The 24,282-nt window shown below is 48.0% G+C and overlaps 1 protein-coding gene across 4 annotated transcripts in view; it reads right to left on the bottom strand.

The window, feature by feature from the left end:
• Positions 1 to 24,282, bottom strand: part of HK1 (hexokinase 1) — a 143,632-nt gene that overhangs the window by 4,267 nt on the left and 115,083 nt on the right. For all 4 annotated transcript variants that reach the window (XM_011991023.1, XM_011991024.1, XM_011991025.1 and 1 more), the window contains 9 exons: positions 20,857 to 21,012; positions 18,118 to 18,351; positions 14,526 to 14,830; positions 12,836 to 12,984; positions 12,398 to 12,517; positions 10,859 to 10,954; positions 8,022 to 8,121; positions 5,275 to 5,458; positions 2,785 to 2,940 (listed from right to left, as the gene is read on the bottom strand). In XM_011991023.1, coding sequence (XP_011846413.1) covers positions 2,785 to 2,940; positions 5,275 to 5,458; positions 8,022 to 8,121; positions 10,859 to 10,954; positions 12,398 to 12,517; positions 12,836 to 12,984; positions 14,526 to 14,830; positions 18,118 to 18,351; positions 20,857 to 21,012 — 1,500 coding nt within the window. The remainder of the gene's footprint in view (positions 1 to 2,784; positions 2,941 to 5,274; positions 5,459 to 8,021; positions 8,122 to 10,858; positions 10,955 to 12,397; positions 12,518 to 12,835; positions 12,985 to 14,525; positions 14,831 to 18,117; positions 18,352 to 20,856; positions 21,013 to 24,282) is intronic.

Below are 24,282 nucleotides of genomic sequence, written 5' to 3'. Positions count from 1 at the left end.
CCGTTTGTTTTTTGGCGATATAAACTACTTCTTATGTCTCAAGACTTTTCTCCTGGTATGTTTGTCTTGTTTATATTAAATTGAAAGAGATGATGATGACTGGGATGGTACACTGAAGACCAGCCAGGCTTCCTGGAGGACTTATCATGTAACATATATTTTACATACATTATCTTACTTACTCCTCAACCAACCAATGCATGTATGATTATTCCCATTTTAAAGATAAGGCAACTGAGGCTGGGAGAAATTGAGTATCGCAAAGCACACAGCCGGTGGAGAAGAGTAGGTGTAGACCAGACCTGCCAAAGCCCACCATGCCCTGCTAGGCGTCTTGTCATACACGGTACAAATGTCTTCCTCAGTTTACTGTTGCCTTTTAAGTTTGATTACTATTTTTTTTTTTTTTACTTATAGATGCTATGTAGCTATATTTGGCTATTTTTCTTTATGATTTCTTTCTTTGCTATTATGCTTGAAAAGACTTTCCACACCACTTCACACCCCTTAGGATGGCTATTCTCAAAAAACCCAGAAAATTACAAGTGTTGGCGAGGATGTGGAGAAACTAGAACTTTCACGGGCTGCCGGTGGGAATGTAAAATGTTACGGCCACTGTGGAAAACAACATGGTGGTTCCTCAAACAATTCAATGGGGAATTACCGTATGATCCCGCAGTTCCACTTAGGGTGCATACACACACACAAAAACTGAAAGCAGGGACTAAAGGAGATACTGGTCACCCATGTTCATAGTAGCATTTGTCACAATATCCGAAAGGTGGAAGCAAGCCAAGTGTCCATGGATGGATGAATAAATAAACAAAATGCAGTGTGTGTGTGGCGGAATATCACTCAGCCTTAAAAATAAGGAAATGATGGCCGGGCGCTGTGGTTCACGCCTGTAATCCCAGCACTTTGGGAGGCCAAGGCAGACGGATCACCTGAGGTCGGGAGTTTGGGACCAGCTTGACCAACATGAGGAAACCCCATCTCTACTAAAAACACAAAATTATTTCTAGTGGGGCGTGCCAGATGTGCATGGTGGTACGCCCCTGTAATCTCAGCTACTCAGGAGACTGAGGCAGGAGAATCACTTGAACCTGGGAGGCGGAGGTTATGGTGAGCTGAGGTTGCGCCATTGCACTCCAGCCTGGGCAACAACAGCGAAACTCCGTCTCAAAAAAAAAAAAATTTAAAAATAAGGAAATTCTAATACATGCCACAATACAGATGAACCTTAAGACATTATGCTAAGTGAATTAAGCCAGTCACAAAGGACAAATGCTATATGATTCTATTTATATGAAGTATCCAGAGTTGTCAAATCCAAAAAGACAGAGAGTAGAATGGTGGTTGCTGGGGTGGGGGAAGGGAGGAATGGGGAGTTAGTGTTTGCTGAGTACAGAGCTTCAGCTGAGGAGATGAAAAGTGTTCCGGAAATGGATGGTGGTGATAGCTGTGCGACTATGTGAATGTACTTAATGCCACCGAACTGTATACTTAAAAACCATTTTGCCTGGGTAAGAGCAATGTATAGGCTTGTTAGGTTTTTTTGTTTAAGGTTTAATATCTTTTTTTTTTTTTTTTTTTTTTTTTTTTTTTTTTTTTTTGTTGTTGAGACAGGGTCTGTCTCTGTTGCCCAGGCTGAAGTGTAGTGGTGCAACCTCAGCTAACTGCAACCTCCGCCTCCTGGGCTCAAGCCGTCCTCCCACCTCAGCCTCCCAAATAGCTGGGACGACAGGAATGTGCCACCACACCCAGCTAGTTTTTGTGCTTTTTGTAGAAACAGGGTCTTGCCATGTTACCCGGGCTGGTCTAGAACACCTGAGCTCAAGTGATTCACCCGCCTCAGCCTCCTAAAGGGCTGGGATTACAGGCTTGAGCCACCATGCCCAGCCTACACAGAGCCTACATTAGGTTATTATGACCATTCTAAAAAGAACACAATATTTGCACAATTGCTTTTGTTTTTTCTGACCATTTTTCCTCCTTCTCATACAGTGTGCCTTGGAAGACAGCAAAGGCAAGGAAGAAACGTTCCCTGGACAGGAGAAAACTAGAAAGAAGGTGGAACAACTTGCCGAGGGGCATCAGCCCCTAGGTGGCCTGGCACTGAACCCCAGGCTGCCTTTCAGATAAATCCAGGGTGGGCCCTATGCACCCCCAATTCAAGTATGTGTAGTGCACCTTTACCACCTGAAATGGAATCCATATAACCTTCTTACACACATAATTTCAAATAAATCAATATAATGCCCCAACATAAAGGATGGATAAAAGGAAAGTAAGTAATTTATTTATTTATTGAGATAGAGTCTCCTTCTGTTGCCAGGCCAGGCTGGAGTGCAGTGGCGCGATCTCAGTTCACTGCAACCTCCACCTCCTGGGTTCAAGCGAGTCTCCTGCCTCAGCCTCCCAAGTAGCTGGGATTACAGGCATATGCCACCACACCCGGCTAATTTTTTGTATTTTTAGTGGAGACAGGGTTTCATCATGTTAGCCGGGATGGTCTCAATCTCCTGACCTCGTGATTCACCCGCCTCAGCCTCCCAAAGTGCTGGGATTACAGGCGTGAGCCACCGCGCCAGGCCAAGGAAATTAATTTATAATAAAATTGTAAGATTTCACTATGCAAATGCCCAGGGTCTGCTATTCCAGAGGAGAAAAAACATCCTCAAAAATGGCCAATGTCCCCTAGGGTCCCTACCACCCCCATCACAATCCACTGGCCAGGAGACCTCTGAAGGGTGGGTGCTGGCAGGGAAGGCACTGCCCACTCACCTCTCGATCTGAGATAGAAACTTGGTCTCAAAGATGCCCCGGGTCTTCAGCGGCTCTGAGATCTGCCCTCGGAAGAGGAATCCCTTCTTGGTGAAGTCAATTAAGATGTTGCGGACGATTTCACCCAGGTACATGCCACTGATCATCTTCTCATACCTGAGACAGGAGGAGGGGCCTGGGGTGTCTATGGGAAGTGGCCAGGAGGACTGTCAGCCCTTGGTCTCAAGGTCACTCCGCGTCTCTTACTGCCCCTCAAGCGCATCACCAACAGCCAGTGCCCAGCCCTGTGCTCTGCTGCAGAGGCAGCGTGGGAGGACCAGGGAGTCCTCCACTCTCTCACATCAGAAACACCACCACCAGCATTCATGTCTATCCACTAGACTGGTCTCCCTCCTCAGCTACCTTCTAGCTCTCGGCCCCAAGGGCACTTCCCTGAGAGCCTGTCCTCCTCCTCCATCCTGGGTTCTACCTGCCTGTTTCAGGTTCCCACACACCTCACCATTCTCCTCCTTCATAACACACATGAGCTCACTGCCTCCTACCACCACTGCTGCAGTGACAGCCCCAAGAGGACAGGGCATGTGTGCCTTTTTCAGCTCTGAGTCCCCAGGGCACAGCACAGCATAGCATAGCACTGGGCCCTCAGTAAAGTGCCCAAAAAATATCTGCAGAATAAGCAAATGACTGGGCTAAGTCTTAAAGGAACAAGAAGACAAAAAAAAAAGGAAAGTTCCTAGATTTTTCTAAAGGTTTTGCAAATACCCAGAGTACTGGTCAAGCCCACAGCAGAGTGACAAAGCCACACAGAAGGGAGAATTCAGTGGCCACAACACACTGGAGGTCAACCTGTTCTTGGAACTTTGAATTTCCTGCCCTCTCCATGCTCAAGGGTCTCAAGGAATAACAAAGGATTGATTAATTTCCACGGCATATGCCCAAGCCCAGTGTCCCAAAGCTGAGAAGAGTCCCCTGGAATTCGGATACTCCAGGATTCCTCCTATTTCATGTGGTACATGGAAGAACATGAAACACAATGGAATCACAGAGGGGTGGACACCACTACCAAGTCCCATCCAGTCCTTCTCATTCCACCACAAAGACCACCCCAGTTTGGTGCTGACATGTCTTTAACCCCTTCCAACACTTGCTGATTCCCCCCTTTTTAACCAAGAGGATCTTACTATTATTGTTGTTATTATTGTTACTAATTTTTAGTAGAGACGGGGTCTCGCTATGTTGCCCAGGGTGGTCTCAACCTCCTGAGCTCAAGCAATCCGCCCGCCTTGGCCTCCCAAAGTGCTAGGATTACTTTGATGATCCACTGCACCCGCGCCAAAGGGGGTTTTAGCTCAGGGCCTTTGGTAGGCGACAGCATCTAGTTGGACTTGAATAACACAGTTCTTCACTATACTCATTTTATAGTTACCATCTCTTTATGGTAATACTGTTTCTCCCTCTTTTTCCTCCTTCATTAAATGTCAGTAAAGACTATAAGTGCCGGGCGCGGTGGCTCATGCCTGTAATCCCAGCACTCTGGGAAGCCTAGACAGGCAGATCACCTGAGGTTGGGAGTTCGAGACCAGCCTGACCAACATGGAGAAACCCCATCTCTACTAAAAATATAAAATTAGCCGGGTGTGATGGCGCATGCCTGTAATCCCAGCTACTGGGGGAAGCTGAGGCAGGAGAATCACTTGAACCCGGGAGATGGAGGTTGTGGTGAGCCGAGATCACGCCACTGCACTCCAGCCTGGGCAATAAGAGCGAAACTCCATCTCAAAAAAAAAAAAAAAAAGGAGTATAAGCTGATTTAAAGAAAAACACTAAGTAAATAACAGCATAGGTGGTATTCAGAAACAGCAAAAACCTTGAGGGGGCTAGGGAATGACTCGTGTTGGGTGCTACTCCAGCCCTTCTTTCTGCTCCTGGGAGACAACTTGGACCAACTCATCCTGGCCGTGGCAGAGGATGGCCTGATTCCTGGGGGCTTGGGACAAAGGGTCACTTGTCTCATTTCGGAGTACGGCAGACACTGCCATTTTGGACATGGTCCCTGAGACCTGAGCTGCAGAGCTCCACACGGCCACTAGGTGGTGCAGGAGGCTCGCAGAGGGAAGTACAATTGCCACAGGGCCTCTGCTTCACCCCAACCTGCCACGCAGCCACCCTCACCCCACCCCCTTGTTATTCTGATGGGGAAGGAACACAGCAAGAGGATCGGAAGGCCAGAATCCTCCAGGCTAAAAAACAGTCACAGGTGGCCCCTAGACAGGCATCAACCCCGGGCCATCTTGTACCATGTTGGGGGTCTGTCCTCCCTGGTTCTCTGCTGTCCAAAAGGCCAAGGTCAGGAGTGAGCCAGGGGGTCCAGTCTTGAAGCCTCTGTTCACACCGCTCCTCCTAGAAACTTCTTCCACTGCAAGTGGCAGAATGCAGCCAAGTGCTGCCCCCATCCCGACTGTGGGTGCCCTCTCCGCCAGGCGGGGTTACCTTTGTTTCCCGGCATTTAGGGAATATTCATCCACCAGTCTGTCGTACTGTGTCCTGATATCATCCAGACACCCATTGTCCCCAAACGCCCCCCACTCCATGTTGATGCACATCAGCCCCCGGTCTCCCTCCACCATCTCCACATTCTTCATCTCCTCCATGTAGCAGGCATTGCTGCCAGTCCCTGGAACACACAAAGCGGCAGTGAGGAGCGGTGGCCTTGCATTTGGGGGTCTTGCAACTGCTTTATAGCAAAGAGATGGAGCGTTAATGGTAGAGATTTAGGCAACATTCAGACCAGAAGAAAAAATATATACAAAGACACACAACAATATGCATACATGCCTATACAATACATACATGCCTATATAATACATACATGCCTATATGTATGTGTATAAAATATTAGGGGATTATCTTCTATTATACCATGGATATTCACTTATTTTCTTTTTCTTTTCTTCAAGACAGTGTCTGGCTCTGTCACCCAGGCTGGAGTGCAGTGGCGCAATCTCGGCTCACTGCAACCTCCAAGTCCAGGGCTCAAGTGATTTTCCCACCTCAGTCTTCCAAGTGGCTGGAACTACAGGCACCACCACCATGCCTGGCTTTTTAAAATTTTTAGCAGAGATAGGGTTTTGCCATGTTGCCTAGGTTCATCTCAAATTCCAGGGCTCAAGCTACCCTCTCGCCTCAGCCTCACAAAGTGATTACAGGCGTGAGGCACCATGCCCAGGCCCACTTATCTTTTCTTGACAAGGACGGTTGGTCATGGACTATGCCTGCTCAATAAGCTTTCCTACATATCTTGGGATGAAGCCCACAGTTCAGGGCAGGACAGTGTCTTCAGCATTTCAAGGGGGGCTTTCAAAAGCAATGGTTTTTCATCCTTTTTGTATCAGACCTCTGAAGATCAGATGATTCTTCTATGAAAAAGACACCTTTCTCTGGGTGGACCCACACACCACACACATGTAACCTGGCATATGCTTGCCAGGGGCTCAGGAATCTCTGACTTCTATTCCTGAACTCCCTAGAGAAGAGTCACTTAAAATAGAAGGACCACAGACTGTTTGCTGTTCCAGCTCAAGAGGAGCTAAGAAACTGAAGGCAAGCATCCTGCAACTTTCACAGCAATTTTAATTGCCATGATATCCAAGCTTGTGGTCACTGAACTTGTCTCACTGAATAGACTGGACATTTAAAAACCAATCAACTAACCCAGGAAGAGTGCTTCACACACATACTTTAATATGCACCTGGATCACCTGGGGACCCTAAGAAGCAGATCCAGATTCAAGAGGCTTGGGCCGGGACCTGAGAGCCTGCGTCTCTAACAAGCTCCCAGGATGATGCTAATGATGCACCCAGGAGCACCATCCACCCATCCAGGGTGGGATGTAGGTGAACCTTCATCAGGAGGACACAAGACACACCCCCTGACCAGACCAAAAGGGCTTTGGTAGTTTTCATCCCCTTTGAAGAAACTTAAGTAGAGTTCAAAGACTGTACAGCTGGATGATGTTTGTTCTTTGTTTTCTCAGCCCCCTTTTCACCCAAGGTTAAAACTGAGAGAAGAGGAGCTCCAAAAATGGAAGATGATGGGAGTGGGAGATGCAAAGAAAGTCAAAACATGGAAACTATACATCTTGCCTATGTGAGTCCTGAGCAAAGAGATCAACTGATGGAGGAAAGAAGAAGTAGTTATGAAATGTAGCTGGAGCCTGGTGCCAGGAAACAGGCGGGTCTACCTCCCAGGAGGGAAGGTGGGGCCCCTAGCTTTGCATTTCATACCTAAGCCCATTCATAGAAAGAAAGGGAGGGGCTGGGTGGAGAAAGCCAGGCCCCAAACAACCTTTCACCAAGAGCTGCTCCCTAGTTTTTTTTAATTTCAACAGAAGCGAAACGTGGCTTAACAATGAATGAAAAATTCTTCCTGGCACCTGGAAGGCAGCCTGCTGGGGCCTCTTCCCAAGCTCTAGATGCTCAACAACTGATTCAGTAGCAGGGGTGCCACTGCTCACTGGCCAGGCAGAGTCTGCAGATGTTGGCTAAGAAACTCTCTGGGGTCTTTCCCAGCATCCCCTGACATGAGGAGCAGGACCAGCAGGACAAATGGTTTCCTCATAGCCCAAATCAATATGCTTCAGGAACGATGTGCTCGAGGCCCAGACCCCTAATGTGTTTGGATTACAAGGCAACAAGCTCTCTGCAACCCCCTTCAGTGGCTGGGACCAAGCACAAACAGTGGCTGCTAAAGGCAAAATGGTGCCCAAGACCATCCTGCCCCTTTCCATGCTCTAAGCATGGTCAGCATGGGAAGTGCTCTCTACTTCCTTTCCAGCCTCAGACTCCCTCCCTACCCCATCCCTCTGCAATACCTGCCCAGAGCCCCTCCATACAAGGCCCATAGAGCTGCCATGTTTGCCAGTCCCGCTCCAGGTACCTGTCTCCACTCAAGCCACGTGAGCCTTTTGGGGCCTCATTCCTCACGAGTTCAGTTCATGACAGTCTGATCATAAGCAATGTGTAGCATTATGGGTGTCTTAGGAAAGAGACCCTGACCCCCGGCCCCTGTTGGAGACTCTGCAGCCTTCATCCAGCCCTGAACTCTGGAGGTGGTCAGGAAACGATACTGACAGATAAGACTACCCCATACAGAGGACCAAGCTGCCGGGCCAAGGCTCCACAAAACAGGGAAAGCCTAGCCTTCCCTTCCCCAGGGAGAGACCTTCCAGGAAACTCACCAACAATGAGTCCGACCTCACAGGTGGGCTCCTCATAAGCACAGGTCATCATGGTGCCCACTGTGTCGTTGACCACAGCCACCACGTCCAGGTCAAATTCCTTTGCAAAGAAAGGGACACAGCTTTAGGAATAGGATCATTATGCCTGGCTTGAATGCTGCTGGTTCTGTCTGCTGCACTGCAGTCAGAGAGCCCCTGGTTATCATGTTAGATGGTTTTCTTACCAGCCTACAAAAACGTAATGAATGTTCCTTCACAGACTAAACCTCTGCTATTAAGGATATATCTGAAACATGAGATCTAAGGAAGGGAAAGTATTCTACCCATTTTACAGATACTATTAGAGTGAATCATAGAATAGGGGAGACAAGCAGCAATGATCAAATAGCTTCTTCCCTTTGGAGTTTAAAGCATTATGGCCTTTCAGAGGGTAAAACGGAAAATATCAAACTCATTGCTCAGAATCTGTCCTTGAGAAATAGTCATGCAGGTACACAAAGGCACACATACAAGGATATTTACTGCATGACGTGCAAGTCAGAAAAAGGAAACAATCCAAGTGTAGATCAAATGGGCTATGTAAACCGCAATCCAGACATATGCTGGAATCCTACACAGCCAGGAAAAAGAAAGAGGTTGGTCTAAATGCAATGATGAGGAAGGATACCTGTTTCATATTAAATCAAAAAAACAAGTTGTCATGTTATATAAATGGTATAATTCCTATTTTTTAAGGGGGTGTGTGTGTGTATTGGCATATGCGTGAAAAGCAAGATAGAAGAATTAACACTAACAGTTGTGAAACAGGCAAAAATAGATCACCAGGTATCCTTTCTAATTTAAGAGACAGAGTCTTGCTCTGTCACCCAGGCTGGAGTGCACTACCCCAATCATGGCTCACTGCAGACTCAACCTCCTAAGCTCAAGTAATCCTCCCACCTCAGCCTCCCAAGTAGGTGGGACCACAGGTGTGCACCACTATGGACTGGCTAATTTTTTATTTTTTAATTTCTTGTAGAGACTGGGTCTTACTACGTTACCCAGGCTGGTCTCCAACTCCTGGGCTCAAGCGTTCCTCCTGCCTTGGCCTCCCAAAGTTCCTCCTGCCTTGGCTACAGGTGTGAGCCACTGCACCCAACCTGCAGCTATATTTTCAATGAAATATTGTAAGTTGTGTAGCATACCCTTCCAGATGCAACTCAGCCCTCTTTCTTTTTTTCCTATTTAACTGCAAAAGACAGCAGACAAATCAGCCCTCTTTCAGACACTTATGTCAGCTTCCCTGACTGCCTAGTGCCTAGGTATCTGTCTGCTCTTTAGATTGTCATTTGAAGTGTTTTTGTTTTGTTTTGTTTTTTAAATTTCTTACTTTGCTCAGTGTAATGGGGTTTGAAAAAAGGCAAAAGAAAAAAAATGTGAAACAGTCTCTTACTGACTCCCTAATTAATTAATGAGTTAAATATTGGAAATTTTTCATTTTATATTTTTTCAACGTCCTCCAACCAAAGACCACCAGAAACACACCTGTAATCTAACAAAGTCGGGCTTTACTGACTCACTGCAACACTGGAGAACACACCCCATGGGGCATCTCGGAAAGTGGCTTGGTGTGGTGGCCCATGCTTGGAATCCCAACACTTTGAGAGGGTAAGACAGGAGGATCACTTGAGCCCAGGAGTTCAAGACCAGCCTGGGTAACACAGCAAGACTCCACCTCTATTTAAAAACCTCAACACTTTGGGAGGCCAAGGTGAGCAGATCGCTTGAGCCCAGGAGTTGGAGACCAGCCTGGGCAATATGACAAAACATCATCTCTACCAAAAATACAAAAATTAGCCGGGTGTAGATGCCCACCTGTAGTCCCAGCTACTAGGGAGGCTGAAGCGGAAGGATCTCTTGAGCCTGGGAGGCCGAGGTTGCAGTGAGCCAAGATTGCACCACTGCACTCCAGCCTGGGTGACAGAGTAAGACCCTGTCTCAAAAAAGGAAACTTTAAAGTTCTTAAAAAAAAAAAAAAATGTAATTTGGATCTGTGTCTGTGTTGTGGTTTGGGGGAAGGTTTAAAGAATTGGGGCTTTGCCCTGGATTGGATATTGTCAGGAACCAGGGGCAATTCTACGGTTACAGACTGGTCTTTTTCTTGTCTAAATCCATCATGGTCCCGGACGGAACAGCTGTGTCTGATGTTTCCGCTCTGTAATTGTTTGTGGACTCTGTGAAATTATTTGTGTTCCGCAGGAGAACACCAAGGCATAATTGAGAGTGTCAGGCTGTGCCCACCTGTCAGGGGCTGCTTCTCTCTTTTTCAATTTGTATGAGAGTCATGATTTATCTTTCTAAAAATAATAATAATAATAATCCTTTAACAACATAAACCTATGAGCCCTTGTTTCATTGCGGGCAGTGGAGTCAGGAAATAGGGAGCTTTTCTTGGCCAGGTCACATGCTTCTGTATTGTTTGAATTTTTTTTTTTTTTTTGAGATGGAGCCTTGCTCTGTCACCCAGGCTGGAGTGCAGTGGCACGATCTCAGCTCACTGCACCTCCTCCTGGGTTCAAGCGATTCTTCTGCCTCAGCCTCCCGAGTAGCTGGGACTACAGGTGGCACCACCACACCCGGCAAATTTTTGTAATTTTAGTAGAGACGGGGTTTCACCATATTGGCCAGGTTGGTCTCAAACTCCTGACCTCATGATCCACCCGCCTCAGCCTCCCAAAGTGCTGGGATTACAGGTGTGAGCCACCACACCCAGCCTGAATTCTTTACAACAGGCAAACACACGTTTTAGAAACCCCTAAAACAGTAAAGATTTTTAAAAACATTATTTTAATAGTTACCTCTCTCCTTTTTATCGCATCCCTTAGTAAGGTGGCTACATCATGGCCCACGCAGTCTGTTGCCTTAAAACCCTTTGTCCACGTGATCAAGATTCCCTAAAACATAAAAAGCACCAGGAGAGTCCTGTGTAATTAACCCAGAAGGGGAGAATACAAAATTCCAACCCTCCCTCCTGAGTCAACAACTGCTGAGGGCTCACAACATCGGAGACAGAGTTCAAACATCTGAGGACAAACCAATAAAATATGATAGACCCTCCTCACCATCCTCATAGGGGTCTGAAATAATCCCACTTCACAGATGGAGAAAATGAGGCACATTAGGTAAATAGTGATGTCTAAGTTCACCCAGCAGACAGCAAAGACGGCACTCAATAATGGAGAGCCCAGACCACCCGATTCTTAGCCTGGTACTGCCACTGGCATAACCAGCTGTACAGAAGAGTCTACTGACACTATAACTAAAGGATCCTAAGAGTTTAGTAATGCTGTGACTACCTAAAATACATTTTAGGTTTCACTGGATTGAAGTTAAAACACTTCCTGGGGAAAAAAGTACCCTGCGTGTGTGTTGACTGTGATGAATCCAAGGTGAAGGTATAAGTGAAGTGCTTTAAAAACAAACAAACAAACAAACAAAAAAACCCTCAAGTTTTCATAGATCTAACTCCTGAGCTCTAAAAGAGTTTCAGAAGAAAAAAGTCCCAAGTCAGCGACGTGACTGGATTAACTGGTTTACAGAGGCCGGTGACCATACCTAGCTCTCCTAGGGCTGCTCATTAAGCCTTAAACCCTGGCCTAAGACCCACCTCCAGAACTCCTGCCTGGTTATGTCTCTACCTGTGACACCCAGAGCTACCTACAGCTCTTCCAACGTGACAGGCTGGGTCTTGCCTCCGTGACTCTGCACCATTGGTTCTTTCTGCCCAGAATCCACTCCCTAACCCTGACTGCATGGAGCTGGAGCCGCTGGTGTTAGGGACTCGGCTCCCCCACTAGACTGTGGCCTTCCAGAGGACAGGAGCTGTAACCTTCAGCTCTGAGCCCAGTACTCAGTAGTCAGCAGGTGCTCAAGCTCTGATCCTGGACCCTGATTCATCCCGTGTATTGAACAAACATTTATTATCTCCTCTGATTGGACACTGTGCTAGGGCGTGTGGGGATACAGGTCCTTGCTCACGGAGTATACCACTAGCAGAAACAAAAGACGCTGTCACTAAGAACTAACTGTGTAAGAAGTGCTATAAGCAAGGCAACAATCAAATGAACAGGGGGCACAGAAGAGGACAAGGTTCTATTTTTGCCTGGAGGACCAGAAGGTTTCCCAGAAAAGGTGACTGCTTTCAAAGAGAAAAGAAGAGAGAAGAGTCCCAGTATGTCCTGCAGGCTGTGAAATAAAGCCTGGCTCAACCCACTGTGACTGTGACTGTCACCTAGGAATGACACTGAGGCTGGAGAAGGCCTCAAGGGCCAGCCCACCCGGGCCACAGGGGACTCAGTGCTGCCTGATCACTGAGGCCTAAGGACAGAGAGACTCACCGCGTCCAGACTCGTCTGCTGGCAGGGAAATGAGAACGTGAAGCCCAGAGGCATCCTAGGGCCTTTGATCCCCATGTAGTCCAGGAAGTCAGAGATGCAGGAGACAATGTGATCAAACAGCTGCAGGAGAAAAGAAAGGATCTCCTATGCTGTCTGTGGTTTTAATTTTATCAGTGCACATGGACCAAAGTGTGTATACACACACACACACACGTATGCAAACACACCCCCCACACATGCAGAGTGAGCATCCTTTTCCAGAGCCTTGTCAGTCACGAGAGTGTCACAAGCCAGGCATGGCAAAAAGCATCTGGTGCTTCTGGGCCACAAGGACACAAATCCATGTGGGCATCCCATGGAGGATTTTGGTCATCACGTGACTGCCGGTGCCACTGGCCGTGTGTGCAGTGCATATGCACTATGGTTTTGTAATCTCACCTCTTCCCCAGTGCCCTGCATGATTTCAATAGGAATGGCGTAGATCTTGTTGTGCATTTCCACCGTTCTCTTTTTCCCACTACGGATTTTCACCAGCAGCACACGGAAATTGGTTCCTCCAAGATCCAGGGCCAAGAAGTCACCATTCTCTGTTGCAGTCAAAAACGTAAAGAATGTCAAAAACAGCTAAGTGCCTCTTGGCAGCCAGTAACCCCAAGACTCCAGACTTTCAAGGGGAGAATCCCATAGCAAACACAGAGGAGAAGCTGCAACTCCTCCCTTTAGGACACAGCACAGACTCAGAGGAAGAGTGGGCACTACATCCCTGACCACCACAGACTTGGAGCCACACTGGGAGGGGAGCATGTGAGTAAACCACCTGTCACAATACACAGACTTCACCAGGGCTGCAACAATGAAAATCTCCTACAAAAATTAATAATTTATGTCAGGGTGTAGGGTATTTGCAAAAACAGCCACATCATTCCCTTCCCTGCATGTGCAAAATCCTTATTTGCAATGTGACTGCAGTTCTTCCCACTGAAAGATGGAGTCAATTTCTCCTCCCCTGGGATCTAGCCCAGCCCTAGGATTGTTCAGGCCAACAGAGTGTGGCAGAGGCAAAGCTGAGCCTATCCCCAGTCTGGGCTTCCAGGAGGCTTTGAAGTCTTCCCCTCTCCCTTGCAGCCCTTACTGCCACCACTTGAACAGACAGGTGGCCCACTGAAGGATGAGACACAGGGCCAGGGACCCCCGCACCCCAGCCAGCAACCAACCGCTGGACATGTGTGGAAGGGCATCTGAGATCTGTCTCAGCTGACCCAACAGCTGACTGCAGATGCAGGAATGAGGCCGGCAGAGGTCAGCCGCACCTGGCCCTGAAGAGCAGAACTGTCCAACTGACCCACAGATGCATGAACAATAATAAAGGGTGGTTGTTTTAAGCCACTAAGTATAAGGGTGGCTTATAATGTGGTATTAGGTAACTTACACATAGGACTCATTCCTGTCACAAACATTCATTACTCCAAGGACCCACCTGAAAAGCTCTTCAGATTCCCCATAATGATCGGCTTCAGTGAAAACTACCAAGGTTAGCATAAAGGGTTGGATTCCGTGCTACCATTTGCCTGAATGCAAAACTCCCCAGGCCCTGAATGTCTCATGCATACTCTATCGAGATTTAAGAACGGTACACTGAGTGTTTATCCTTCTGCTGGCTTACCTTGGCTTTGGGAAAACCTAATCAGTGCTGTGGGATTTGCCCAGCTTTTAAGAACACTTCTTTTTTATTAATTTAATACTTTTTGAGACAGGGTCTTGCTATGTTGCCCAGACTGGTCTTGAATTCCTGGGTTCAAGCAGTCCTCCCACCTCAGCCTCTTGAGTAGCTGGATGACAGGCGTGTGCCACCTTGCCCAGCTCAGAGCACTACTCTGAGCAGGGCTGTAGTTTTAGAGGTAGATAGCACTTGCCTGGGAGGTCTGACCAGGAAAATTTAACTGCCCCAACTCACACATATGACAAATCAGTTAATAAAAATGGAAAACAGGTATGAGGAAGTTTCTAGCTCTGGCAAAATCATGCATCACCAGTGCAAAGGCATCCACTGGTGAATTCAACCTCCCCCACTGTGGCTCAGTCCCTGGCAGGAGCAGGACAGGCATGTCAGCCCCCAGCAGGCCCTCACCGGTCCCGTCAGGGGTACTCCGGACGAAGGAGGGCAGCATCTTAACCGCGGCATTGTTGTGCGTCTGCTTCCTCAGCCCCAGCTCCATCTCGGCCCGCATCCTCTTCTTCACCTCCAGCAGCATGTCCTTGGTGAGGTGGAAATGAGCCAGGGTCTCCTCTATTTGCCGGTGCTGCTCGGCCAAGCGGTAGGCCACCGCTGTCACCATGGCAGCCCCCTTGCCGCTGCCACTCTCCGAGAGGAGGAAGCGCACATCGGAGTCCGGCACCAAGCGCCTCAGAGTCTTGTGGAAACGCCGGGAATACCTTGTGGGGGCGGGGGGGACATGCCACAACAGCTGGACTGAGCATCCACTGGGGACCTCTGGCCACCCTTTCTTTCTCCACTCTTTAACTCTTTTCCCCCCCCCCTTTTTTTTTTTGAGACAGGGTCTTGCTCTGTCGCCCAGGCTGGAATGCAGTGGCACAATCACAGCTCACTGCTGCCTCAACTTCCCAGGTTCAGGTGATCCTCCCACCTCAGCCTCCCTAGAAGCTGGAGCCACGCCTGGCTAATTTTTTTGTATTTTTAGTAGAAACAGGATTTCGCCATGTTGCCCAGGCTGGTCTCAAACTTCTGGGTTCAAGCTATTCACCTGCCTCAGCTTCCCAAGTGCTGGGATTGCAGGCATGGGCCACTGTGCCCAGCCTAATTCCATTTTCTGCACCTGCTTGTTTCATCACACAAATCATATATATCCACTGTAGAAAAGTTAGCAAATGCAGAGAGGTAAAAAGGAAAAATGAAATCGTTCATAATCACACATAAAAAGAGAAGATTCTCATTATTACATGAGTATTACACACAAAAATTCCAGGTCTAAAAACATTTTGCCCTCCACCGTGAAGAAGATAATACAGCACAGTGGTCAAGAGCACGATGTTCAAAAATCAGATGGGGCCAAGTGCAATGGCTCATGCCTGTAATCCCAGCACTTTGGGAGGCCAAGGCAGGTGGATCACCTGAGGTCAGGAGTTCAAGACCAGCCTGGCCAACATGGTGAAACTCTGTCTCTACTAAAAATACAAAAATTAGCTGGGCATGGTGACAGATGCCTGTAATTCCAGCTACTCAGGAGTCTGAGGCAAGAGAATCGCTTGACCCTGGGAGGCGGAGGTTGCAGTGAGCCGAGAGCACATCACTACACTTCAGCCTGGGCAACAGAGCGAGACTCTGTCTCAAAAAAAAAAAAAGAAAAAAAGTCAGATGGGAAAACAAGGGCGAACTCCACCCACTCCACCTCAGGTGACCCTGAGCAGCTGACCCTGAAGTAATGAGGGTCTCAGTATCTGGGTGTCAGTGATGTGCAGGGAACTAACTGAGCTCGTTAAAAAGCTCAGATTAGTAACTGCTGCTGAGGAAGGGTTCAATAATCACTCTTTTTTTCACTTGGCTCTTTCCCTCACCACATAAAAGTCTGGAGATTTCTCAGTGTCTAGAAGAGAGCTTTGGGACAGCAGTGAGATAGAACTTCCTCAGTTCTATCTCTGTCTGCGGTCTGCAGTCGATAGAGAAGGCTGGCAAAACAGTTCCCCCAAAATATTAACAGCAGTCAACTCCAAGGGGTGGGATTAAGGATGATTTCTATTTTCTTCATAACTTTTTGAACTAGTTAAAGTTTCTATACTGAGTAAATATTACTTCTGAAATGAGAAACATTTAATCAAAGCTATTTTTTAAACTGTGATGAGATGAGTTCTGGCTCATAGGGATTACTGCACAAGAGTATGAATGTACTTAATACCACTGAACTGTACCCTTCATGGTTAAGGTGGGCCGGGCACAATGGTTTATGTCTAAGCCAGCACTTTGGGAGGCCGAGGATCACTTGAGGTCAGGAGTTCAAGACCAGCCTGGCCAGCATGACGAAACTTCATCACTACTAAAAAAACACATACAAAAAATTAGCCTGGTGCAGTGGCATGGCTGAGGCAGGAGAATTGCTTGAACCTGGGAGGCTAAGGTTGCAGTGAGCTGAGAGCACACCACTCCACTCCATTCCAGCCTGGGCAATAGGGCAAGACCCTGCCTCCAAAAAAAAAAAAAGTTAAGATGATATATTTCATGTTATGTATATTTTACTACAATCTAAAAAAATTCTAATGTGATGCTGCAAATCCCTAGGCTTTCTTGTTCAAAAAATTAGCCAAGAAATTACAAAGGAAAAAGAAAGAAAGCAATGGCTAATAAAAGTTTCATTATCAAGAATTTTGCAAATACTTTAAAAATATTTTAAAAATACAATTACATCCTTGGCAAATAACATCCTCTAACTTGGCTCAAACCCTTTCGCCTCAGCAACACAAAACTATTTCTCTCTCTCTCTCTTTTTTTTTTCTTCTTTTGAGACAGGATCTCGCTCTGTCCCCCAGGCTGGAGTGCAGAGGCACAATCTCAGGTCACTGCAACCTCCACACCCCCATGCTCAAGCGATCCTACCACTTCAGCCTTCCAAGTAACTGGGATTATAGGCACACCACGACACCAAGCTAATAATTTGTATGATTTTTTTGTAGAGACAGGGTTTCACGACATTGCCCAGGCTGGTCTCGAACTCCTGGGCTCAAGCAATCCACCTGCCTTAGCCTCCCAAAGTGCTGGGATTACAGGTGTGAGTTGCCATGCCAGGCCAGGACTATTTCAATTTAAGTCGACATTCTTTGAGCCATCACCAGAGCTGGGTGTGAAGGTGCAGTATTGATGTGAGTACTTCACATGCACATTATATTTATATGTACAGTGGGAAACAATTCTGAGGTCCTGTGCAAAAAAATCATGTCACAGGCTATCATTAAAACTTATTAGATAATGACTTAGAATTTACCTTTAGCCTTTTAAAAAAGTACAAGCCACGTTCTCACAGGACAACGTGGCTTCTGAAACTAAGGTGAGACGGTGTAAGGACTGGCTGGGGCTACTGACAGACCAGAAGGCTGCGTGGGGAACAAAGCACCCCCTCGCCAGTGGGGTCACCTTACAGCTCCTACAGCTCCAGCTCTCAGAGGCCAACCACAGACAAGCTGCCCATTTAAAAAAGTAAAGTCTGAGGGTTTGGGGGGTTTTAACAGCAGCTTCTGAAACAAGAATGTGGGTACCACACCTCTGACCCAAGGTCCTCCTGACGAAATGCGGACGAGAGACAAGATACATTCCACCCAGCGGGACCGACAGCTACAGAAATCTCCATCTCGACTTTTGACAGGGCAAGGTAACAACGGAGTGCAGAAACAATACCAGTAAGGATCGGCTAAGGGCGATCCTTCCCAAATGGGCAACACTGACCTTACTGCCCAGAAGTAGGCATGTTATTTATTTATTTATTTTTTATTTTTTGTAGAGATGAGGTCTTACTATGTTGCCCAGGCTGTTCTCAAACTCCTTCCTCCTGCCTCGGCCTCTCAAAGTGCTGAGATTACAGGCATGAGCCACAGCCCCTGACCACCATTGTCTTGTCTGCCGAAAAATGTTCACTGGGTACAAAAGTCTGATTTCTGGAGAAGGTCCCTACCCACAATGGGTACAGAGTGCCAATGAGAGCAAAGGGCAGACTCACTGTGGGTGCGTCTTGTAAAGAGATCCGTCGACACCAACCGTGGTCCGCAGCCTGGGTGTGCCCTTGTTATCACGCAGGCGGTTCAAGATGGCGCCCAGTGTAGCAGCCACCAGGTTGGCTGAGCGAAACGAGACAATGGTGCAAACGTGCTGGACCGAGACACAGTCATCATCGGACGGCTCCACTCCCAGGCGGGTCAGGATTTCTTTGGCATTGTGGAGGCCTTCCTTATTCCTGTGAAGTTAGAGGCCAATACTGACGCACTGAGGACCACACGAGGCAGTGCAAAGCACTGAGGCTCGAAGGTGCTAGAAAGGGAAAGCCTGTGCGTGGTATGGGATGAAGACAGTCAAATGCCTGAGAAAGGCCCAGGAAGGGTTCTCCTCCATAAGAAATGCCAGGTAGTAATCGGAAAAACTTTACCAGCCTGCATTACGCCAAGCCAGAACCATGAAGAGAAGGGGAGAGGCAAAACGATGTGGCCTCTGAACAAGTGGAGAAATGGCTGCCACCACCCAGGGCTCAGGAGGCTCGGGAGAACCTCCCACCCGCCAGGTCTGTGAGTTGCCCTGGATGCTTACACATCCTTCCTTGATGTCTCTCAGCCAAACTGTAATTTTCTGTATATGTGTTTTGTGTATCTTTTGTTGGATTCATTCCGAAGTACTTTATAGTTTTGTTATTACTGTAAATGGTGTCTTTAAAATATATATGTATACATACATGTATATACACACACACACAAACACATATACACTCTATCTTTGCAGTTTTCCTGTAAATCTAAAATTATTCTTTAAAAAGTATTTTAAAATATGTACATATTTTTATTATTGCTGATAGAAATATAACTGATTTCTGTATTTTATCTCCAGACATCTTTTTAACCTCTTCCGTCATTCTACTCATTTGTCTGTAGGTATTTTGGGGGTATTCCATATAGACTTTTACCACTTGCAAATAATGGCAGTTTTACTTCTTTTTTGACTCTCACACCTTTAATTTATCTCTCACCTTTTCTTTAAAAAAAAAAAAAACCCCCACTGGCTAAGACTCCAGTACAATGCCAAAATAGAAACTGGCGATACTGTCTTGCTCCTGATTTTAGAGAATGCCTCTAACATCTGCTCTTGCAGGATGTTTTATATAGTTTTTGTTTGTTTGTTTGAGATAGCCTTTATTATAATATACATGCTTCCTTCAGCTAGCTGGGTCAATACCAGAAACAGGCCAAGAGAAAGGAATGCATTTCCTGACTTGGCCAGTGACTTTCAAGACAATCCACGAGTCTCCTGCTCCCCTTTCTTCCCAGCCACTGACCAGGAGACTCATGAAAAGAGATGGCTAGAAACTCAGGAGCAAGGCTCCCTGATTATCGGGGCTTTGCACCTACTGTTCCTGAAGGAGAGTGATCATCAAACAAACTCCAGCACATGGGTATGGCAGAAGAGTTGGTCCAGATAAACCCCTTTCCTATTCCAGCAGCTGCCTTCTCTAACCTCGAAGAGAGCTAATGCAAATCTTCTCCCAGGAGCCAGAGCTATGAAGCACTGGCTCCATCCAAATTTCTAGGACCACACAGGGAGCAATGGGAATGACCACTTTGTGCAGAGATAAAATAGCATTCCTTGCACCAAAGATGGCAGCAAAGCTAGCCTTATCTTTATCCAGGTGGCCTCACATGGCTACAAGGAGTCTCCCTAACCAGGAGTACAGCCTTCTGCACACGGAGGCCAGCAACAAGACAAGAGTGCTTTAGACTTGGAGGCACCAGACTACATCAGACTGCCACCGGGATCGGGGTCACCTGCTTCCCTCTCTGCATGAAGGCCTGTGAGTTACAGTTAAGACAAAGAATCCCGGGTTTCTTGTGTGATGTCAAGGGGCTGCAGTTAGTTGCTGGCTGGCTCTGTCTTTCCTTCTAACTGTCCTGTCTCATCTGTTAACCAGTGTTTCTCAACTTGCATGCCAGGGCACATTTCTGGCTGTTAACAGGTTTCCCCTGAAAGAATTTGTGAGTGGCAGGGAAGGGGTGGTTTCAAGCACAAAAGAAGTCTGGGAAATGACAAGTCAGTCAAAGCAAACTGGGTTTTCTTTAATGTGTTGATGATACTATAAATCTGTATTCTTTTTATACTTTATACTTCTCATTCTGTTTTACTGTAAGTCTGTATTTATTTTACCATAACATTGTAAAATGGAAGATAAATGTGCCGTATTCCCAATCCTATTGGTCAAGGAAGTCTTTTTTCAGGAAGCACCTAATTAACACCTTGAGGTTACTAAGGTGCCCTTAGTGCCCTCAACACAGTCTGGAGAAGGTCTGGAGAAGGTCTAATTCCAAAAGGTGCAATTGCAAAAACCCAGGCTCCAGGCTTCACCAGCTCCTTGCTCCTTGCTTGAATCGTCTGCTTCCTGGACGCTAATCTTACCCTGAGTGTGTGTGGAGGGTGGGGGTGACGGGCTGATGGGGGTAGGAGAGGAAGCTGCTCTTGTAGCTAGACAGGAAAATCACCTGTGCACTTGAGGCTAACTATGTCATTCTTTAATGAACCGTGACAAGTGCCTGCAGGGAGTCTGGCCCAGGACGGGTCAGATAAGACTGAGGGGACACGGATCCAGAAAGCCACGACACTCTTGAAGGAAAAGCCACCAAACTTGGACTCAAGAAGTAACAGGGGACCAATTGCTCTTCTCTGCCCCAACACCCCAAGAAAGCCTTGAGGGGACGGTACCTACTTTTCAATGGCTGACACATCACTGGTGTTAAACTTCCCTCTGGTGAGCAGCTCCGGGGTGATCCGCCCTTCAAACAAGAGGCCCTCCTTGGCCATCTTGACCAGGATCAGTCGAACCAGCTCTCCCAAGTACATGCCACTGACCATCTTCTCAAACCTGCGGGAGAAAGGCAAACCGGCACTTGTCAGCCTTCTTCTGCGCCCCACATACGAGGGCTGGGACAGACACAAAAGGAATGGGAAGCCCCAACTCACCCCTCACCAGCCCCCAGCCTCACGGCAGGCAAGACCATGCTCTTGCGTGACTGAACAGCAGAGGGAGAGGGATCGGAAGCCAAGACGACTCTAGAGAAGGCAGGAGTATCCAGACCCCATGCCTGTGACTAGGAGAACACCACAGGCAGGAGCGGGCAGGGAAGGCTGCCTGAAGGCCTCCTGCCTGAAGGCACGGGGAGCGTTCAGATTTAGATTGCAGATGTCAAGAAGGCCCCAGATAGAAATGTGCAAAATATTTTAATCTCCTCCTAAACTGTATGCTATACTTTTTATTTTTTATCTTTATGTATGTATGTATGTGTGTATTTACTTATTTATTTTTTGAGACAGGGTCTCACTCTGTGCCCAGGCTAGAGTGCAGGTGGCATAATCTTGACTTTGCAGCCTCAACCTGCTAGGCTCAAGCCATCCTCCCACCTCAGCCTCCTGAGTAGCTAGACCACCACGCCCAGATAATTTTTAAAATTTTTTGTAGAGGGGGAGTCTCCTTATGCTGCCTAGGCTGGTTTCGAACTCACAGGCTCAAGTGACCCTACCAGACGCAAGCTACAGCACCCGGCTTGTATGCTATACTTTTCAAAGACCTTTCACCTCTACTCCTATGGGAGACCCCAAGCCCTGTGGATAGGAGGTGACGAGGAAGTATTGTCCCCATTTCCCAGCTCAGAAAGGGTAAACAGCTTCTCTGAGGGAAAGGCAGCCACTCCCCTTGGGGCCGCTGTCAGGACATTTGTTAGGCACCTCCCTGGCATGATTTTCTCCTTCTCCGGCCAAAAGGATCAAGAATTTGCTTTGAGGAACTCACACCTCCCCCACTGATGTTACCCTAAACTCCAGGGCTGGTCTCTGAGTACTGACAGCCAATCGGCTCACCCCACTGCTCCAGCCCTGTTCAAGCACCAGCCAATCACAGAATGAGCCCAATGCTGCAGGGGAGAGGCAGCCAGGTGTACAGACAGAAGCCAACACGCATTGCTGAAGGCCCAGCCAAGAGCTGGCAAGAACTAGGGCTCGATGCCATACGTGAGCCAGATTCAGCCCCCGCATCCTGGCTGGCCAGGGGCCAGAAGGAACCCCTGAGCAGGGCAGATTGAAGAGGTGGGCGCACATCAGAGCAGCCCACCGCTCCTCTGCGGGAGCCCAGCTGGCACACCCACAGCTGGCTGTGACACAGCAAAACAATCTGTTCCAACCAGAGCCACCCAGGAGCCAAGGATGCTGCCGAGACCTGAGCACCCGGCCCTCAACCATCAGCACAGGGCACAGAGCCTCCTTAAAAACACAGTCCTCATTGTTCCTTCTCCTGACAGAACCAGACAGGACCACCTGGCTGCGGTCAGGCAGAGGATCCCTGGCAGGAGAGTGCCCTTCTGAGTCTGGTGCCGCCCCAGGCTCCTGTGGGAACAGCCTCTGTGTAGCCCTGAACAGGGGTGGAACAGCGCTGGTGGAGCCCTGGCAGAGCCACTACTGAGCTACTCACCTTGGCCTCCCTACCTGTGCAATGGAGATACTGACTGCCTTCCTTTAAGGTTATATGGAGGATACGGAGGATATGGGTTAATATAGGTCACTATCTGACAATATCTGGCTAAATAATGAGTGCCTGTGGCCCTTCCTATGTGTCTGACACTTTTCCCAGCACTTTATCTGTATTAACTTATTTCATCCTCGTTACAACCCTAGGAGGGAGACATAAGAATTATCCCCATTTCACAGATGAGGAAACAGAGGCACAGAAAGGTTATATAACTTACCCATGGACAGGGCTAACAAGTGGCAAATCCACATTTTGAATCCAGTTAGATCTAACACCAGAGGTTGTACTAACCACTGTGCATTTCTGCCTGTCTCATGGACAGTGTCATTCAATGTTAGCTGTCACTGTCATGCTAGCAGCCACCTAGGACCACCCCTACCCCAGCCTGTCTGCCTGTTCTCCTCCCTAGGCAGCCTTCCCCGTTTGGCAGTGTGACGAGAGAAAGGGCATTCCCCTTAGGATGGGCTAACATCAGCCTCCGGGCACCCTCTACCTGCTGCTTTTCACTCTGCCTTCTAAACATGCCCAGAACTATCTGCTGCCTTTTTCACACGGCCTATTACATACATGGAAAGTGATACCCCTTTTTCCAGAGGGAGGCCCATGGCCACGGTCTGTCCTTTCCCAGTCCCTAAAGGCCCTGTTAGAGCAGCAGAACAAGCAAATAGCACCTCTCACGAGCTTCTCTCTGTTCAAACCAAGGCTCATGGAGCCCGGCTCCTGTTCCAACAGGCTGCTTCCCATCTGCTCAAGTGAAATTAATGAAATCCAGCAAGTCATGATCTGCCTCTCAGGGCATGCCACCTGTGATAACTGAACAGGTAATGCCCAGATATCTCGGCAGTCAGACACCTACGACCACAGATAGGCAGTGAGAGGCAGCGCGGCAGGGTTCCAACCACTCTGCCTGCCGGCGGGCCCAGGCAGGGCTGAGATGGGGGAGGGAAGCATCATCAACCACGAGGAGTCATGGGCAAGGACCTGCACACCAATGAGGAGCCCTCAGCACCCTGGGTCTGCTTCAACTAGAAGCCCAAGGAAAGAAAAGAGACAGAGGCCCATGGCCAAGCAAACCAGGATCGGAGCTGCCGAGAGATTCCATGGAGCAGCAGAACTACAAAAAGAAAAGGCTTCTGGGTGCTGACTTGAAGGCGCACAGTTACTCAACCACCATCCAGGCCAAAGAGCTCTCCCAACCACCGACCACCAGCGTTTGCTGTTGCAGTCACTGCTGTTGCTGTGTTGCTGTGTGGGGTGGGTGCTCTGCAGTTTGAAGGATGTGATAAGGAATCACAGGGAAAAAGGATTCAAGATCCCAGAGACTCCAGACACAGCACAGAGCAAGAGCAGAAGAGCAAGAAGTCCAAGCAGGCCAGGTGCAGTAGCTCACACCTGTAATGCCAGCACTTTGGGAGGCTGAGGCAGGAGGATTGCCTGAGCCCAGAAGTTCGAGACCAGCTGGGCAACATAGGGAGATTCAGTCTCTACAAAAAAATTTTAAAATTAAGCCGGGTGCAGTGGCTCAAGCCTGTAATCCCAACACTTTGGGAAGCTGAGACGGGCAGATCACGAGGTCAGGAGATCGAGACCATCCTGGCTAACACGGTGAAACCC

Source organism: Mandrillus leucophaeus, unplaced genomic scaffold (assembly GCF_000951045.1).
Source record: "Mandrillus leucophaeus isolate KB7577 unplaced genomic scaffold, Mleu.le_1.0 Scaffold39, whole genome shotgun sequence".
Classification (NCBI taxonomy): Eukaryota; Metazoa; Chordata; class Mammalia; order Primates; family Cercopithecidae; genus Mandrillus; species Mandrillus leucophaeus.
Note: the sequence above shows the minus strand (reverse complement) of the source record. Positions and strands in the feature narration are given on the sequence as shown.